The sequence below is a fragment of the Dipodomys ordii genome, unplaced genomic scaffold (assembly GCF_000151885.1).
Source record: "Dipodomys ordii isolate 6190 unplaced genomic scaffold, Dord_2.0 Scaffold45, whole genome shotgun sequence".
NCBI lineage: Eukaryota > Metazoa > Chordata > Mammalia > Rodentia > Heteromyidae > Dipodomys > Dipodomys ordii.
Window position 1 is genome coordinate 12,110,098 of NW_012267261.1, and position 20,558 is coordinate 12,130,655.

Genomic DNA, 20,558 nt, shown 5'->3' on the forward strand with positions numbered 1-20,558 from the left:
GGCTTTTTTCTTTTTGCTTATGTGGTGCTGAGGAATCGAACCCAGGGCCTCAGGCATGCAAGGCAAGTGCTCTACCACTGAGCCACCTTCCCAGCCCTAGGTGAAGACTTTTTGAGTCATTGAGGAAATAGATTTAAAAAATTCCCCTTTCTTTACTTACTTTCCTAAAAAAGTAGAGTTGTACTTGTTATTCTAGTTATAATCCACTCTAAATGTCTTCTTTGTCTTAAATGATAATTGAAACTCTCACAGATATATGAAAATTGAATTTATTTTAAAATTATCATATTACATTGGAGAAAGCTAGAAGTGTTTAAAAGTCAAATAAAACAGATTATGAAAATTTGTCAACACTATGACAATCATTGAATTAAAGAACTTTTTCTGAGGAGGCAACCATGCTTGATAAGAAATTTACTCATTACCTTGCCCATGTAATTGTAACCCTTCTGTATGGTATTTTCACAATAAAAAATAAAATAAAATAAAAAGAACTTCTTCTCAGGAAATGATCTTATCCTGATCATAGGTACTAAGGATGTGATGAATATGTTGCTTTTAAGATTAAGAATTTAACCCTGTCAACTTATTTTACATTTTATTGTTATTTATGCATAAATTTTTTATGATATGTGTCATAACATTTTAAAATAAATTAAAAATACATGTGAGTTACAAACACAAAGAACGGTTTAGCAAACAGTAATATGCTGGTCGTTTCGCTCACCATCTGTTTTTGTAAATATTGATTTTGTAAATTGTTTTGTTAGAACATGATAATACCCATTTGTAGCATTCATGTGACAGAGACAGGCTGAGTATTTGAAATAGGGACCATCTATTCCACATTAAGTAATATGAACATAAATTACAGGATTAATTTGTTGACTCTAAGCCTAGAAGATGAGATATATTAGAAATGGCAGGTTGTACTCTCTTTTTTTCCATTTCTCTTTTTGGCAGTACTGGGATTTGAATTTAGGGCCTCATGATTGCTAAGTAGTTGCTTTACCACTGAGCCCTTTTATAGATGGTTATTTTTGAGAGGGAGTTTCACTTCCTGTTCGGCTGTGGCATGATCCACCTAGTTTGGGCTTCTTGTCATAGCGGGCCTAACAGGCACATGACACCACATCCAGATTCTTTCCTTTGAAATGGGAATCTCAAACTTTTCTGTCTAGATGTAACTGGAACTTCTATCCTTCCAATCTCAGCCTCATGCAGCTGGGATGACAAGCATGCACAACCATGCCAACCTAGTGGTTGAGAAGAGGTCTCTGTTGTATTCCTGGGCTGCCCTTGAACTGCAATCCTATCTCAGCCTCCCAAGTAGCTAGGAAAACAAGTGTGAAACAATGGTAGGTACCAGCAGCATAGGTACATAGGTAGACTGGGACTTCTTAGTTTATAGTCCTAACAATTAAAAACATCTTTAGAGGCTTGTGATAGATTCTCAGATCTATTTGTAAGAGATTAACTATATTTTAATTATATGTTAATAAATAATCTGTTTTTGAAATCTGCTATTTTTTTTAGGTCTTACTTTTGAGGAGAGGGATATCATTGAAGGAGCCTTCCGTCAAGGTCTCATTCGGGTCTTGGCAGCAACTTCTACTCTTTCTTCCGGGGTGAATTTACCTGCACGTCGTGTGATTATTCGGACTCCAATTTTCAGTGGTCGCCCTCTAGATATTCTTACTTACAAGCAGATGGTTGGTCGTGCTGGCAGGAAAGGAGTAGACACATTGGGTGAGTTTGAATTTAATTGCAACAGTGAACATTAGTCCACTTGAATTTGACTTAACTTGAAATTTGCCTTAAATGAAAGCCTGTATCCTATTATGCTGTATTTCTTTATTTTTCAGTATACTGTTATCCTTTGTGATTCACTTAATATCTGTAGTGAATATAAGTTGTAGTTTTCATTTATTGACAAGCAGTTATTTTCTGCTAATGTAGTATTAAGATTATCTTTTTCTTTTCTTTTTTTTTTTTGTCTGGACCTGGGTACTGTCCCTCAGCTCTTCAGCTCAAGGCTAGCACTTTACCACTTGAGCCACAGTGCCACTTCCCGTTTTCTGGTGATTAATTGGAGAAAACAGTCTCACGGACTTTCCTGCGCTGGCTAGCTTTGAACAGTGATCCTCAGATCTCCAAGGAGAGAAGCACCTCAGCTTCCTGAGTACTTAGGCTTGAGCCACTGGTACCTGGCACCACTTTTATTTTTTTTATTTATTTTTTTTGGGTCCGGTCGTGGGGCCTGAACTCTGGGCCTGGGCGCTGTCCCTCAGCTCTTCAGCTCAAGGATAGCGCTCTACCACTTGAGCCACGGCACCACTTCTGGCTTTTTTCTTTTGCTTATGTGGTGCTGAGGAATCGAACCCAGGGCCTTGGCATGCAAGGCAAGCACTCTACCTCTGAGCCACCTTCCCAGCCCCACCACTTTCATTTTTATAGTACATAAACACCCCATACAAATATGCTATTTACTTTTCTATATTATTAGATTCAGTTTCTTTGAGAAAATATGATTTTTTTTCCTAGTCTTAATTGTAACAGTTCTGATTTCTTTAAATTGCATATTTTTATACATTTTTCATTTACAGGTGCTTTCATGCTTTTCATTTGATTCTTGAAGTAAGCTAAATTGTTTAGGTTATTAATACATGCAATTCTTTAAAGGTACCTATAAATATTTTTAGATTTATTTTATCTGTAGTTAATAGTTTATGTTTGCATTTTACTTTATATTTTTTAAGTACCTTTGTTAACTACCTACCTATTTATTTAATTACAGTGATTAATCCCAAAGGGAAAGGAAAAAGGCTTTTCCACTAGTTTCTTAGGTTTACAGTTGGGCCTTCTAAATCAGATGGTAAAAGACAGATTAACAAGGGAAAAAATCCATACCAATTTTATTTGATGTTGATATAGTAATTTTTCTGTGCATAGAAACCTTCATAGACAAGAAGGTATACTCCAAAGCTGTTAAAGCTGGAATCTTCTATATTGTTTTAACAAAGGTGAATAAATTTTGAAGAGGGACAGTAACATGTAAACCATGTAAATCTGTAAACCATGTAAATCTGTAGGGGGAGCCAATGGAAGAGAAAAGGTTATTTTAGTAAGTTGGTTTGTACAGACCTTCTGTGCCGATATTGTCTCAGTGACGAAGGCTGTTCGCTATTATGGGAGAAGGGAGTAGAAACATCCTCACAAAGGAAAATCTATGCCTTGATTTTAGGCAAACAGGGAGATGACAAAGAGTTCTTGCTGTGTTTGCCACTTTCTAGTAGCCTTCAGTTCAAAATATTCCTAATGCCAATGTAACATAATTTTGGTAGTATATTCTGATTTCCTTCTATCCAAACTTCAGAATATTAAAACTTAAAATATATTTCTATGACTGTGAAATCACTAGTATTTCTTACTTCCTTTTTAATAACTAAGACAAAAAAACTTGTCTTTAACCTATACCTTATAACAATGTGTTTGGATTTTGAAAATGTTTTTTGTTTGTAGGTGAGAGTATCTTAGTCTGTAAGAACTCAGAGAAGTCAAAAGGTATAGCTCTACTACAGGGATCTCTAAAGCCAGTTCGTAGCTGTTTGCAAAGACGAGAAGGAGATGAAATAACTGCCAGCATGGTACGGGCTATTCTGGAGGTGAGAGACACTTCAGTAAATTACATTTGCTCTTTTATACCTATGTTGAACTTCAGTATGTGAAGTCTTATGTGAGGATTGCTGCATATTTATAGCCTTCTCAAGTCGTCTGATTCCATAGCTTATAGCATCTCTCTTTTTCTCTTCTTCTTACCTTCCCTTTTTTTGTTCCCTCTGTTTTCTTATCATATAACTACATATAACTCTTTATATTATATATGAAATAATAGTTATTTCCTGGAGTTTACTCAACACCAATTTTATCATAGTACTATACCAATCCACTTCAAAACTGATTAAACACCAAATGCAGAAAAAGGACTGATTTGGTTCATGGCTATAACCATTGTTAACTCTGAAGTTTCAGATGGATATGGATCCATTTATTTTTGTTTACAAGGAAATATATCTCCTTTTAATGAAAGCTTTTCGTGTTATCAGCTCATGTTGTCTACTTTTTCCATGAGTGATAATGCAAGTTAGTAAGAGTCTTGATATTAAGAGTCTGAGAATATTTTAAAAGCATAAAGCCATTTCTTTTATATCATGAGATCCCGCATGTTTTGTAAAAAAAAAAAAACCAAAACAGAAATGTTCAAACATTTTCCATCAGATAATAGTTGGCGGAGTGGCAAGTACATCACGAGATATGCAGACTTATGCTTCTTGTACATTTTTGGCTGCGAGTATGAAAGAAGGGAAGCAAGGAATTCAGAGAAATGAAGATTCTGTTCATCTTGGAGCAATTGAAGCCTGTGTGTTGTGGTTGCTAGAAAACGAATTTATCCAGATTGCAGGAGCCAGTGACGGATCAGAAGGTAAATATGAGATCTATGACAATTTGCTGTTTTTAATCTTTTAATCACTTTTTTCATCTTGCTCATGATTTTCTACACATTGGATAAGATTCTGGTTATAAAATATATCAGAGCGGGTTAATATGTAGTATAGAGAAATAGTATTTTATTTGTCTTGATTTTGACATTTGTTCCTAAACTATGCATTTTTAAACCAGGAAAGGTCTATCATCCAACACATCTTGGTTCAGCTACTCTTTCGTCTTCACTTTCTCCAACTGATACCTTAGATATTTTTGCTGACCTCCAAAGAGCAATGAAAGGCTTTGTTTTAGAGAATGATCTTCATATTGTTTATCTGGTAAGTTCTGGGTTTGCTTTTTTTTCCACTAATTTCTTCAACTTACAGTTTTTCTTTTTAAGACAGTATCTCATTAGATAGCCAGGCTGGCATTGAAGTTGTGATCTTTCTACCTTAGACTCCTGAGTGCTACATTACTTATATATGCAGCTACACTTGACTTCCAATAAGGGATTTTAAAAGTTTGGTTAAATTAGATCATCATCCACTAATAAAGCAAAGATTTTGATAAGAAATAAAGTAGCTGAGTACTTTGCTTTATGCCTGTAATCCTAGATACTTCCAAAATCTCTCTTTTTTTTTTTTTGTCAGTTGTTGGGCTTGAACTCTGGGTCTGCGTGCTGTTCCTGAGCTCTTCAGCTCAAGGCTAGTGCCCTACCACTGAGCCACAGCTCCAGTTCTGGTTTTCTGGTGGTTAATTGGAGATAAGAGTCTCATGGACTTTCCTGATTGGACTGGCTTTGAACCATGATCTCAGCCTCCTGAGTAGCTAGGATTATAGGCGTGAGCCACCGGTGCCCAGCTTGTCTCATTGTTTTTATCTTACTCTCAGACCTTTTAAATAATATATCATTCTGAATATTGATTCCTTCTTTCCTTCCTTCTGTTTTATGGATTCTTTCTTGGCTATTACACAAAATATTTAAGATTATACCTAGAGTCAATATTGAAGTTGAAAATTTCTCTGATAAAGAAAGATTTTAGAGTTTCAAAAATACAATAATGATATCTGTTAAGATTGCTTATAAAGGTAGGAATGAGAAAGAAGAATGAAGAAGTAAGTGAACTGTAGGCATATATGGTAATACTACAATGAAACCTCTGTACAATTTTAAAATATATAAAGACTTGGAGTCTATGGAATTCAGTTACAGGTGTAATGGTCTCTTTTTCTTTTGATCTGGCAATTACTTTTGTGAATAAATACTATTTTTATTTAAATGAAGTATTACAGACATCAAAAAAAGCCCTTTACAATGATATCTGTATTTATCATTTTGTGGAGCTAAGACTTGAACACAAGACCTCACACTTCTAGGCAAATAGTATATATACTGAGTTGTATCCCAGCCCAGTGAAATGAAATAATTGTAGCTAATGAGTGATAATTCTTCTCTTTAGGTTACACCTATGTTTGAAGATTGGACTACTATAGATTGGTATAGGTTTTTCTGTTTATGGGAGAAGTTGCCAGCTTCTATGAAAAGGGTAGCAGAACTAGTAGGAGTCGAGGAAGGGTTCTTGGCTCGCAGTGTGAAAGGAAAAGTAGTAGCCAGAACTGAGAGACAACACCGACAAATGGCCATTCATAAACGGTAAATATCAAGGAGCCTGGACTTTCCAATATTGAATGCAGTGTCTGGCATACAATAAATATCCAGTGTCTTGTAGTCATTTTCACTGTAAAGAAAATAGTCAGTATTCACTAATTTTATTCATATTTTGTGTATTACCACAACTTGTAGTTTAGCAGCAATTACACAGAAAGATCTTTTATTTATTTTTTATTTTTTTTGTCAGTCGTGGGGCTTTAACTCTGGGCCTGGGCGCTGTCCCTCAGCTCTTCAGCTCAAAGCGCGCGCTTTACCACTTGAGCTACAGCGCCACTTCCGGTTTTCTGGTGGTTTATTGGAGATAGGAGTCTCACAGTCTCACCTGCCCGGGCTGGCTTTGAACCGCGATCCTCAGATCTCAGCCTCCTGAGTAGCTAGGATTACAGGTGTGAGCCACCAGCGCCCGGCTAGAAAGATCTTTTAAAGTAGAATATTTAATTATTTCTCTTTCCTTCTTTTTTTTTGGTCGGTCATAAACTCTGGGCCTGAGTGCCTCCACTCTTTAGCTCAAGGCAAGCGCTCTACCATTTGAGCCACAGTACCACTTCCATTTTTCTGGTGGATAAGAGTCTCTTGGACATTCCTGTCCAGGCTAGTTTTGAACCATGATCCTCAGATCTCAGCCTCCTGAGTAGTTAGGATTACAGGCGTGAGCCATGGCACTAGCTATTTCCCTTTCTTATAGAAGACATGAATCAGAACCACCAACTTCCTGAGGTTTCATTTGGGATTATGTTTTGTAGCATTTTTAGAAGTAATCTGTTCTCAGCAGGAAGGAGTGAAAAATTCAAATGGGGAAATTATACAGACTTTTAGCTTCTTTGAAATAACAGTAAAAAATAATTGTAATATTTCTTACGTTATTTGTAACACAATTGAGTGCATATTTTATAAGGATTTGTATGGTTGGATCATTGGATCACTGTTTCCTTTCAAATCAAAACAGGTTTTAAATTATATTCTGTCATCTTATTGAAATATGTGTATTTTTAAATTTTTGCACTATCACATTCTTTTGAGTCAAGTCTTATTTCTTGAAATTAGCTGTATTGAAACATGGGGGGGGGACATTTGTTTGTACTAACATTAGTGTGCTGATGCATATTGTAAACTTGGATCTCACTTTCTACCAACCCTATGTCCTGGTAGGAACCTCCCCAAGTGTGTAAATACTCTATCATGTTTTATTTCAGTTATTTTACAACATGTACTGTACTTTCAGAGTTGATATAAATGATATCTTACCTCACATTTGGTTATTTATTTTTAGGTTTTTCACCAGTCTTGTGCTACTAGATTTAATCAATGAAGTTTCCTTAAAGGAAATCAATCAGAAATATGGATGCAATCGTGGACAGATTCAGTCTTTACAACAGTCAGCTGCTGTTTATGCAGGTTAGTTAAACAAAGTGTTTCACATTTACTTAAGAATCTGTGGTTTAAGATTTTAAGGTCATTTTTTTTTCTAATTCATTTTATTAGAAGCATCTCTAAAATTTCCATAATATTATATAGTCTTTGTTATCAAGATCTGAAAGTCTGAATCATCTGGACCCAGTATCCTATAGAAAACTGGCAACAAGCCAAGTATTTAAACCTTACTTCCTTACCATTCTTCAACAACTTCCTGCTGACAGTTCCTCTCTCTTCTGTTCTTTTCCCCTAGTTTTTTCTTCTTTAATGCTTTACCTTTTGTTAGAAAATTAACTAGTAAACATTGTTGAGAAGAACATGTGAAAGGCAATTCTAGATTCCTATCTGACTGTTCTAAATATTTAGTTTCTCCACTGTCAATGCTGTGCCTTCACGTATGAAATCCATATCCCCTAAGTTAGACAAACAGAAGTTGGGTGTCTGATTTTACTTGAGAATCTTTGCAGGCTCTTAGGAAGGAAACCCTGAGCTATTGTATATATGTAGGGTTTTTTTTGTTTTTTTAAGGTTTGTGCTTATGAGTATATGCTGAATGAACGACTGGGCAGGCGGCAGAAAGAGAGGGACTCACTGTTCAAGCCACTGGTATCAAAGATCCAAGATTGCATTTAGGGTTTAAGTTCTCATAGGAAAGTGACTTGGTCATTAATGTGTTTTTAATAATTTATACTTTTGCATTATGTTTTATTGTCCCTATTAATTTTGGACTCTGTTAAACCTTGAAATGCTACAAAAAAAGGCAACAAAAAAGTATGCCTAAAACATGGAGGATTAGTCTATAAGAAAATTTTAATTCGACAATATTTGGTGAATGTTCTAGGGATGATTACAGTATTTTCCAATCGTCTGGGTTGGCACAACATGGAACTACTACTTTCCCAGTTTCAGAAGCGCCTTACATTTGGCATCCAGCGGGAGCTGTGTGACCTGGTCCGGGTATCCTTACTCAATGCACAGCGAGCCAGGTTCCTCTATTCTTCTGGCTTTCTTACTGTGGCAGATCTTGCTAGAGCAAATATTGCTGAGGTGGAGGTAGTTCTGAAAAATGCTGTGCCTTTCAAAAGGTAAGAGAGTCTCAAATGACAAACTGTATCAATTTTTAAGTACTACAGAGTGTATTAAAGTATTTTCTTCTTAAATACTCTCATGGCATGAGTGTAATCCTCCAAAAGAATTACTTTTCACTTTATATTTTACAAATATTGTAAATATTTTGCCATTCTTACTAGTTGCAGTGAATACCCTGTGAATCTATATTTTTATATTTCTAGAAATTTTTTGATAGGATAGATTTCTAGTCATGGAATTTCAAAAGTACACGAGTAGCTTTATGACATAGACCATATTACTCTGCAGAAGAGTCCAACCAAGTTTTGTTTCCCTCTTAATACTTCCTCTTACTCCTCTACTCTCTTATTCCTGGTTGGTAGATTACCTTAAAATCTCACCAGTCAGTCCATTGTTAGGAATTTTTTATTTCCACCAGTCTGATAGATGATAAATTATATGTCAGCATAGTTTTCATTTGCATTTCTTTAATTAAAAGTGATAGGTGAATATCCTTAGATATTTTTTTATCTTTGTGAGTTTTATCTTTGTGAGTTATCTTGGCAGATCTTTTTCTTATGCTTCAATTTCCTCTTGAAATTTTTTTTCAAATTGATTAGGATTTTTATTTTTTGATACATATATTTTGATACACATATTTTGATACATATATGTTTTGATTTATATATATTTGAAACATATACCAAATATTTTCAATTGTTTTTTATTTTTGTTGGTTTTGCTTTATTCTTGTACTGGTTTTGAATATAGGGCTTCATACTTGCTAGGCAGGTGCTTTCTCTTTTTCTTTTTCTTTTTTTTTAAAATTAATTTATTTTTTATTGTGAAAATACTGTACAGAGGGGTTACAATTACATGCAGCAAGATTCTTATCAAGCATTGTAGCCTCCTCATTTGTTTCCCCTTCCCATCCCAACCTCCCCCCAACCCCCCCAGCCCCCCCCCCCACCAAAGTTGTAAAGTTCGTTTTCGACATAACGACTTGTACGTCTCATTGTTGCAATGGGCCCCCCTGTATCCCTATTTAAACAATTTGTTTTTTCCCTTCCCCTCCGCAAATTATAACAACATCAAATACAGTGAAAGCAGGGGTTATACTGTGGAGGAGGGACATACAAAGCAACAAAGAAATAATCTTATAAATGTGTTAGAAACAATCACATGAAAGAAAAAAAAACATTTGAATACATATCTTAGGGTTCATTTCCCTAACATCAACTTAACTGACCTTTTCTGCTTGACTCAGACATATACTAGTTATTGCAAATAAGGGAAACCATGGGACCTATGTTTCTTTGGGCTTGGCTTACTTCACTTAATATAATTTTTTCCAAAACTTTCCATTTCCTAACAAATGGGGCAATGTCATTCTTTCTGATGGAGGCATAGAATTCCATTGTGTATATATACCACATTTTGATTCAAGCCACCAATCTTGATTTTCATCATGTTTTTGATAGGTAAAGTTTTTATATTTTTTTTTCTTCCTCCTTTTCTTCCTTTCCCCCCTCTTCTCCCTCCTCCCCTTTCTTGTTTCTTCTTCCCCTTTGTTTGCAGTACTGAGGATCAAAAATAACTCCTTAGATCTGTATCTAGTCTATGGTAAACTGTTCTTTTGCCAATTCATGAACCAGTACCATGCTCTTAATTGTAAAAGCCTTTTATAAGCATGTTTCAATATTGGGTAAGGCAAGTTCTCTCTTACAAACTTTCAGTTTTTTGTTTTTTTTTGCAATTCTTATGTGTTTGCTTATTTGAAATTTATAGCATGTGATAATTACTATTGGGATGCTTTAAAACTTAAGGAGAACTGACATATCTATAATGTTGAATCAACTTATCCAAAAGTTGTGCATTTGATTTTGCTTTTGTGTTTTTCAGGAGGTTTTAAGAGTTTTTCTGATATCAATTTTGCATAAATTCATTCCCATTTAATCTTTACTGGTTGGTAAGGATTAATTGGGTTATCTTGTAGTGTCCATTACATGATTACATGTGTGTTTGGAGGCTGTTGATTTCTGTGATTTTGTTTTTTCTGTCCTTCTAATTACTGATTTTTTTTTAATTGTTTGAGTTACTTTTATGATTGACTTGCTAGGATTTTTCAGGAATATATCACCATATCATCTTTAACAAGAGATAATAATTTTGTTCTTCCTTACCGAATTCTCATATGTCTATTTGATTTTTCTTGCCTAGTTTAACCAGTGGATACCTTTAACACAGTGTCAAATAGTAATATAGTGGGGATTTTTACTTTGTTTAGGATCTTAATGGAAATCTTATGCCAGAAGATACTGACTCCGTGTGTGTGTGTGTGTGTGTGTGTGTGTGTGTGTGTGTGTGTGTGTGTGTGTGTATATTTTATCAATATCTGAAAGTGTCTGTTATAATTTAATCATTTTCTTTTATAGTTTAACAATATCATGAATTTACTAGAATGGTAGACAGCACCCATCTTGGCCACCCAGAACTATTGTCTTTAATGAATAGGGGTTACTAGATGATGCCACCACATGTATTACCCTGTATCAGGAGATACAGAACCCACATAAAGGAGTAAATACTAGCAATTATCTTCATAGGTATTATTGAAAAAACCTCTTTTTTAATGCGTGCTATATTGGGGCTTAAAGTCAGGGTCTTACATTCTCACTTGGCTTTTTCACTCAAGACTGGTGCTGTCCTACTTGAACTATACCTCTAGGATTTTTGGTGGTTAATTGGACTTTTCTACCCCAGCTGGCTTTGAGCTGATCCTCAGATTTCAGCTTCCTGAGGAACTAGGATTATAGGTGTGATCCACCAGCACTTGGATTCTGATTTGTTTTTTTTTTTCAAGTTTTAACAAGGGTTTATTTCAGTATAAAAGAATAAAGTAGGGAGAAATAGAAAAAAAGAATTCTACACCACTTGACAGCAAACACACAGTTGGATATAGTACTTGGAAGTGTGCTTCAGTGTTTTCAGATTCTGCTCAGTCGTTCACCTCTACTATAGAAATCATGGCATTTGGAAGGCCTAGTTTGGAGGCTCATAGTCTCGCCTGTCAGCAACTAGGATGCAGTTTGTGGATGTGGGTTTTAGTTCTTTGACAGCAGTTCACCTCCCTTCAGTTTTGTGGCTCAGTTTTTTAGTCATGCTTGACTGTTTCTGGCTCAAGGTTTTTCATGATGTTACAAACAGTGTTGATCAGGGTTCTGGTCATCCAAGAACTTGACTAGCCCAGGGGCATCTGGAAGGAGGTTGTAGAAGTCATGTGGTATTCTGAGCCTGAGTTTGGTTTGTTTAGCCCCACTGGACAACAAACATATGCCAGAATACACTTCTTAGAGGTGGGATTTGGAAAGTCTGGTTTAGGGGTTCTCAGATCCACCTGGCAGCCAATGCATATAGCCAAGAGGCAGATTCTGGAGTCCTAGTACTAAGCCAACCACCAGCTTGATGTTCTGTACTGTGATTCCCAGGCAGTGTGACTGGCAACTTCTGGAGGGCCAGCACTCTGACTACTTCACCCTTTACTTCTGAAGTTCCTCTCCCTTGTCAGTTCCTTGTCAGATCCTTTTTCCCTCCACCAACACCTTTAGAGGCTCTCTTCTATTCAGGTACTTGATAAAGTATCCTCAAACTCCCGGAGCTGTGATTATGTCCTACTTTCAATCCTCCAGACTAACTCATCTCCAGTAATAAATACTCTCTCAAGATGGTCCCTTGCTATGGGAGGTGGGTAAAACAATATCTTTCTTTAGCAAAGCTAGATTTCGACTATATTGGAACTAGAAAGCTACTATCTTACCAAATCTATATTAGGTTTGAAGCTTGCAGGAGCTGTGGAATTATTTTGCATCTATAATTGCCAATCTGTTGCCAGGACCATCTGAATTTCCTTTGGTGGTGTCTTTGCCCCTCATCCCCAAAGAGTAGGGGCTGGAGCTTTAGGACTGCTTTCAGTTTTACTTTTACCAGTTGAGATAAAATACATTTATTTATGTAAACATTTATTTATTTTCCTATTTCCCCAGGTAGAACATAAACTTCATGAGAGCATACACACACACACACACACACACACACGCTCCCCATGTATGTGAACATGTGTATATATATATATAAATATATGTATACAGTGCATGCATATATGTACATACATACAGTGTTAGTTCTTCAGTTCCTGGAGTAGCTGAGATTGAATGATTAATGAATATGTGTTGTATGAATGAATGAGTCAGTGCATTAATTTCCCTCTTATCCTGTCTCCTCGTATAGTGCCCGAAAGGCAGTGGATGAGGAAGAGGAAGCAGCTGAAGAACGTCGGAATATGCAAACGATTTGGGTGACTGGTAGAAAAGGTTTAACTGCAAATGAAGCAGCAGTCCTGATAGTAGAGGAAGCCAAAATGATTCTGCAGCAGGACTTAGTTGAACTGGGAGTACAATGGGATCCATATTCTCCTTTGAGTACTAGTACACATTCATTGATCAACAGTGATTCAGAAGTAAAGACTCACATGTTTGTTCCTCAAACTGTGAGTTCTCATCAAAGAGAAAAATCTAAGAAGAAAAGTAATACAAGATTTAGTGATTCTCATGTTATATATTCATCAAATACAGTGCAAGATTTAGATAAAAGTAGAGAACATACCTTTCATTATACATTCCAGAAAGGGAAACAGAAGCATCAGAGAAATTCCATTTTCAGAGCAAGAAAACAGGCTTCTTTGGGCATAAAAAAAGAGAAGCCCACAGCCTCTCTGAATGAAGGGAAAGCATGCACTAGGAAAGTTGTTCAGACTTTCTCCTTGGGAAAAAATAAAAAAGCAGCTTTGAATTTTAGTTCAGAAGAGCTGAACACAAGTTTTCAATCTCGGAAACTTAGGAGGCATCGAAAAGAATCCAAGGACAGTAGCCCTGTGAAAGATGCTGGGATATGTAGAATTGATTTGCAAGGACAGACTGTATCTAGGCCTCTTCTTCGTGAAGATCCGCTTACTTTAGATCAGAAGAATATGGAATGTAGAAGTTCAGAACCTTTTGCCAAGAATGCATCTTTTTGTACTGAGGAAAAACATAGCAAAGCATTTCTGTTACAAGAAAAGCAGAGTTGTTTAAGGGAAAGAACAAAAATGAATGCTATTCTTGTGGAACATTTTGACACAAGGTCACAAAGTAAAAATGTGACTTGTCAAGCCTCTGGTGTAGCCAGTAATGGTGGAAGAGGATTAGCTGTAGGTGAGACAGAAAAAATAAATGATGTACTGATACAGGATGATTTGAAAAAACAGAATATTTTTGTAAAAAGCCATGACACACCTCCAGTTGGCCAGAGTCTGGAAAAACAATGTGATAAACAGACAAACACTTGTATCAAGCAGAAAAGTGTAATAGAGACACAAATGCTCTGTCAAGTACTGAATAGTAATATCCAAAAAGAATCAAATGCTGCTACTATGAAACGTGAAAGTATAAAACCTAATAATGAGGAAAGTGAACAAAACCATTTTCAGGCATTAGGAGATAAGATAAGGAAAACTGAGGTACCCAGTAGAATACTTCAGTCAACTGAACCGTTTGGTAAAACAGAAGATCAGCATGAGAATTTTCTAAATTCTACTAAAATACAAGAAAAAAAAGATACTTATTCAACAAACAAAACTATAAATAATCCTGCTTCTGACTTAAGTTTAGTTCTCTGTGATGTTGAAGATAGTTTCTACCTGGATACTCAGTCAGAGAAAATAATGCAACAGATGGTAATTGAAAATGCCAAACAAGGAATAAAGGACACCAGCTTGGCAGTTGGGATTGTGCAGAGGAGCTTAGACAGACAGAACTCTTTTCAGAATGAGTGTCATGTTACTTCTTCCAGTGATCAGCATTTTCCAAGAACGACTAACATGGACCATTTGGATCTTAAGACTATTGATACTGAATATGGGAATGACAGACTGATTCTAAAAAGCTTTACTTTACGTTCTCCAGTTCTTTTAGAAGAAAATGGCCTTTGTTTTAAAGGGAATGAATATTCTGTTACTGACTCCCAGCTAAACAGTTTTCTTCAAGGTTATCAAACACAAGAAACAGTGAAACCAGTCAAACTTACGGCTCCTCAAAAGAGATCCCCCACTGGTGGAGAGACAGAATGTCTGCCAGGCCCAGAAACAAGTTTGAATATGAGTGATAGTTTATTATTTGACAGTTTCAGTGAAGACTTACTAGCAGAAGAACCACCACCTGATATAGAAGCCAAAGGACCCCACCCTTCTGAAATAATATCAAACCATTTCAGTGACTCTCAGCATCTACAAGGAGACCCAGTTCAAAAAACAAATATGACTGAGCCCCTAATTGCTCAACAGCAGTTGACTTCTTTCAATGATGAGTCTATTATATTTTCAGAAATGGATTCTGTTCAGATAGTTGAAGCTTTAGACAATGTAGCAAAATCAGTCCAAGAGAATCTTAATACCTCAATATCTCTTAGAGCATTAGAACTAAGTGACTCAGCAATTTTAGGTATTAGTCTCCCCCAAGGTGAAGTAATTAGAAGAAATCAAGATGAAACAGCTCAAACGTCCAGATTAACGGAGGCAAGGCAAAATAATTCATTCATATGGTCAGGAGCATCATTTGATTTAAGTCCAGGACTGCAGAGGATTTTAGATAAAGTATATAGTCCTGTAGAAAATGAAAAGCCAAAATTAACAACTGTAAACTTACTTTGTTTGAAAGAGAAAAACACAGAGTTAAATGAGAGACAAGAAGTGGTTTCAAATTTGGAGACATACCAAGTACAGGGAATTTCATTTTTCCCTAATAATGAGGTAAAAAGAAAGGTGGACAAGTCACTAGAGAACTCTGCCAGTCACAGTGAAACCTCATCCCCCTTGGCTTGTAAAGAAAGCTCTCTAGGTGATGATAATGGTCTCATTCCTCCTACACCCAGCCCAGCATCTGCTTCTAAGGTGACATTTCCAGAGATTCTTGGAACATCTGTAAAACTTCAGAACACTAGTAGTGTTTTACAGCCTGGTGAAAGTTTTATATTTGGCTCACCTTCAGATATTAAAAACCACGATTTAAGTCTAGAGAGTATAAACAGTTTACAAGATGACAGTCCTTTGAGAGACAAAAGTTTTTCACTGCAGTTGTCACTGGATGAATTGCAGTTAACTCCAGCCTCATGCAATTCAGAAACTTTGGCCATAATTGATGTAGCAAGTAATCAAACTCTCTTTCAAACCTTCATTAAAGAGTGGCAGTGTAAGAAACGATTTTCCATTTCACTTGCTTGTGAAAAGATCAAAAGCTTGACATCTTCAAAAACTGCTACTATTGGTAGTAGGTTTAGGCAAGGTAAGATTCTCCTTTAAATTGTTTATATTTTTATATTTATCTTTAGTTTATGGACTGAGATACATTTAGATTTTTCAGCATTGAATATTAGATATAATCTCAACATTTAATAAGTATATCTTTTAATGAATATCTTCCATCTGATTTATATATAGAGCAGCTTTATTTATTTGGTCCAGCTGGTTGCTAATAGTTAAGTTCCATTCTAGGAGGTGTATGAAAAATATATTAGTAGATACAAATTTTGAAAAAAAATTAGATGCTATATATTTTGGATATGAGCAGATATTCTTTGATGATTTCTTATTGTGGCATATTTCTTATCATTAGTGATCATTGTTTCCTATTATAATGCCTTTTTTACTTATACAATCATAAAAGTGCACAGCACACATGCGCTCTAGTTTTCACATTGTTTATTACCTACAATTTTCAAGATTTATCTCAAGTATTAGACTTCACTAATAGTCTATATGAAAGTCTATATTAAAGACTTTTTTCCCCCAAGCTTCAGGGAGTTATCCACATTTTCATAATTGAACCATTTGATCAAATAATGCCATGATTATTTCTTTCGTTGTATGAACTCTGTTCTGGATCGTGAGAAATAGCTGTAGTCAGCTTGGCAACCTATTGATTAGATTTCTTAAATCTCATTATGGATTTGTTAATAAAATTTGAGCATTTGATCTTCATTTCATGGAACATATATTTAATTATTACTTTTATGTACAGTATACCATTGGTGTCCACAGGTATATAATTCCAAGGAAGCCCCTGTTGAAGAAAAATAAATGCTCAGGGTGCATAGAGTTTAGTACTGTACTATATGTGCTTCATTTATTTTTCCTGTAATGCAACCCAGCTTCGGTTAAAGATATACTGTCAACAATTTAGCCGTTTTTTGTTTGTTTGTTTGTTTGTTTGTTTTGCCAGTCGTGGGGCCTGAACTCTGGGCCTGGGCACCGTCCCTCAGCTCTTCAGCTCAAGGCTAGCACTCTACCTCTTGAACCATAGTGCCACTTCTGGCTTTTTTTGCTTATGTGGTACTGAGGAATCAAACCCAGGGCCTCATGCACGCAAGGCAAGCACTACCACTGAGCTACCTTCCCAGCCCAACAATTTCACCTTTATCACTTAAATTAAGCACATTAATTTTTACCTTACTTTGTTTAGGGGGAAGCATATTTTTATATAATTAAGGGCAGGGAAACACTTAGTAGATCATTCACTGACACAGTGATAATGGGACCTAAGCTTTTCTGTGTCCATTGTTTTAACCATTATCTTATATCTTTTATTTTCTATTTCACTTTTACTTCTGTTAGTCAGTTTACCTCACGAAATCCCTACTATAGATGATGGATTTCTTGTTCAAGGCTCGGAGGACATCTTTGTGGTTGGACTGGCAGTGTGCTGGGGTGGAAGGGATGCTTACTATTTTTCATTGCAAAGGGAACAAACACATTCTGGTAAGTAATCAGCATTTGACTAAGTCAGTGTATAATTAATGAAACATAATAGAAAGCGATCTTGCTTGTCAAGAGTAATTTACTAAGCATTATTTTAGAATTAAAAAGTTATGTGTTAATTAGAGAATAGCTAATATACATACACACACACACACACACACACACACACACACATATGTTAACTAGGATGAATATTTCTTTTGCTAGCCAAGTTTCTTTCTACCTATACCCTCAGAATGAATGATGAATGTTTTGAAAACATCTCCCTTAGTCTTTACTGCCTGCTGCATAAGATTGTTGTTAATGATGGGCCATGAAATTTCTTCTCATTCTTTCTTTGGAACTCATCTGTTTAGCTACAGAGCCATAGTTTCTGCCTTACACAGTTTCTGGAAGAACCTTTAGAGTTGAAATGATATAAGTTGGAAATGAATGGTAGTTATTGGACACACTCAGCTCTTGGTTGGTTTTGGACAGGAGAAAATAGTGTCTGTTCCTCAGCCAGAATGAAATACTTTTGTTTTTTCTAGGGAAATATTTTGGGTTTAGTAGTTTCTTGAACTTCTTTTATTTTGGATACAGCATTATATGGCTATCTTTTTTAAACTTCATTTAAAAATCTCTTAGACCTAAATTCTTCTGAAAATTGTAATTTTATTGATATTTAGTCTTGATATGTAGAATTTTCTTCCACATAAAATAAAGCATTTAAAATCTTCTAGCCCATCCATAATTTTTAGATTATAAATTACTTCATCTACATAGTTGATAAGACTTGGATAAAGGCATGCTGAATTAGCAGTCATTTAGAACTGATGCTTTGGTTTCCTGAGTATTTTTGAACCTTTTCAATAAAGATTACTGCTTTAAATGAATGTATGTAATTTTTTCATTTTTTTCTTTCCTCCAAGAAATTAGTGCTAGTTTGGCTCCACCTTCTCTCGATCCAAGCTTGACTGTGAGAGACAGGATGCAGCATCTTCAATCCTGTTTGCAAAAGCAAAGTAATAAAGAACGTTCTGTAATCATCTATGACTTCATCAAGAGCTATAAAATTCTTCTTCTGTCTTGTGGCATCTCCCTGGAACAAAGTTATGAAGATCCTAAGGTTCTATGTCATATTCAATTTCATATAATTTATATATTTTATATAATTCTTAAATGATTTGGTTTTTATTTAATTTTAGTAATGCAACTTGAAATCTTTCAGAAAAGTCACTTTTCTGTCCAGTAATCTCACCAACTAAGAATAACATCTTCATGTACTAAACACTTCTATGTAAATGAAAATAGATGTTGCAAATTCTAGGCCCTTAAAGTTTTACTACAGAGATTAAAAAAATTTTTTTTTGTACTTTTTTTGTTACTGTGGTTTTAACTGATGGCCTAGCAATCAGGGTATTGTGCTCACTAAGCAGGTTGCATTTTACCATTTGAGCCAAGTGGTAAGAAATTTAAAAGTAAGAAAAATTTCAAATTTGATCTTAAGTTTCAAGTTGTTTGTCCCATAGTAAATTGAAAATGAAATTAAAATTTTGTTAGGATTTTTCACATGATTATGAGGATGATTGCAAAAAATAGGAAAGTTTATGAATTAAGATGTCTAAGCAAACCACATAACTAGTCCTTGAGAACTATTCTATGCAATTAAAAGATGTGCATTCTGGGGACTGGGAAGGTGGCTCAGTGGTAGAGCGCTTGCCTTGCATGCATGAGGCCCTGGGTTCGATTCTTCAACACCACATAAGCAAAAAGAAAAAGCCAGACGTGACGCTGTGGCTCAAGTGGGGTAGAGTGCTAGCCTTGAGCTGAAGAGCTGAGGGACAGCACCCAGGCCCAGAGTTCAGGCCGCACGAATGGACACCCCCCAAAAAAGTGCATTCTTCATAATAATGACTTTGAGTTATCAAGGAAGGAATGTTATTTTATTGTCATATGCATTTTTTAGCATAAAGCATTTTCAGAAGACATGCCTTTTTTTTTCTGCTGATACTGGAGTCTGAACTTAGGGACTTGCTTGCGTACTTTGCTTGTTCTGGTGCTCAACCACTTGAGCCATGCCTTTGGCAGGAAAAGACATTTATTTATAATCTTCAAAGATATATCTCCCCCCTCCCCCACCCCATCTCAACTTTCATGTTGAGACATGAAAGTTATTAGAGTTTAGAAATTTTAGTATTGATATAGTTTTTACTAATATATGGTCAATAATAATAGGATGCTTTAGTTTCTTAGTTTCTTTTGATAAGAAATATGTGGATCTCAGAGTCTTGTGTATGCTAAGCAAGTACTTTCCTACTGAGCTACATCACCAGCCAAGTTTCATAATTCCTTTTGGCTTTCATTTTTGCGGGGGCAAGGATTTTAAACTGTCCTGTCAATATCAATATAGAATATCAATTTTGATATTCTATAGTTCCAAACAATAGTATTATGAACCTCTCTCATTCTAGATATGTATAGTACCTTCTTAAACTACTAGAAATAGTCTCTGCTTTTATGAATCAAAACACTTTTTATTTATTTATTTATTTATTTATGCATTCCTTTTTTTTAAATTGTTTTTGGTTTTAGAAAGTCTTGTTATGTAGCCCAGGCTGGTTTCAAATTCACAATATCCCCCTGTGTTGTGGTTACACGTAAACTCCATCATGGCTGACAATAATCACATTTTTGAGTAAGAAGATACATAAAATAAAGTATCATTTTAATATTAAATATGATATAACTTTTCCTCAGACTCTCATTGAATACTTTTGGTCCAACTTCATTTATACCCTCAAAAAGCAAATGAATCATATACAGTAAACACTGGTTATTTTGTTGGCATCTGGTTCCAAGACCATCACTGAGGAAAAACCACAAATGCTTAGTATGCGTAGAGTTTTATACTCTAAACCTGTATCATATGGATGCCATAATATGTGGCTCTGAGATTCCATAATGTTAAACTACACAGTAAGCTACATTAGAAAAATTATTGTTTTACATATTAATACTGCTCACAAGAAACTGGATTTTATTTCATGCTCTTTATCTTGAATACCTACAGATGCTTGATTCATCCCCCCCGCC

General features: G+C 35.5%; 1 protein-coding gene across 1 annotated transcript in view; it reads left to right on the forward strand.

Annotated features, from left to right (window-relative positions):
• The window catches only part of Polq (polymerase (DNA directed), theta), a 66,292-nt gene that overhangs the window by 12,449 nt on the left and 33,285 nt on the right, over positions 1 to 20,558 (forward strand). Inside the window, exons 5-13 of the mRNA XM_013019496.1 lie at positions 3,523 to 3,665; positions 4,279 to 4,483; positions 4,681 to 4,823; positions 5,946 to 6,139; positions 7,428 to 7,552; positions 8,412 to 8,655; positions 12,926 to 16,011; positions 17,340 to 17,483; positions 18,395 to 18,591. Coding sequence (XP_012874950.1) covers positions 3,523 to 3,665; positions 4,279 to 4,483; positions 4,681 to 4,823; positions 5,946 to 6,139; positions 7,428 to 7,552; positions 8,412 to 8,655; positions 12,926 to 16,011; positions 17,340 to 17,483; positions 18,395 to 18,591 — 4,481 coding nt within the window. The remainder of the gene's footprint in view (positions 1 to 3,522; positions 3,666 to 4,278; positions 4,484 to 4,680; positions 4,824 to 5,945; positions 6,140 to 7,427; positions 7,553 to 8,411; positions 8,656 to 12,925; positions 16,012 to 17,339; positions 17,484 to 18,394; positions 18,592 to 20,558) is intronic.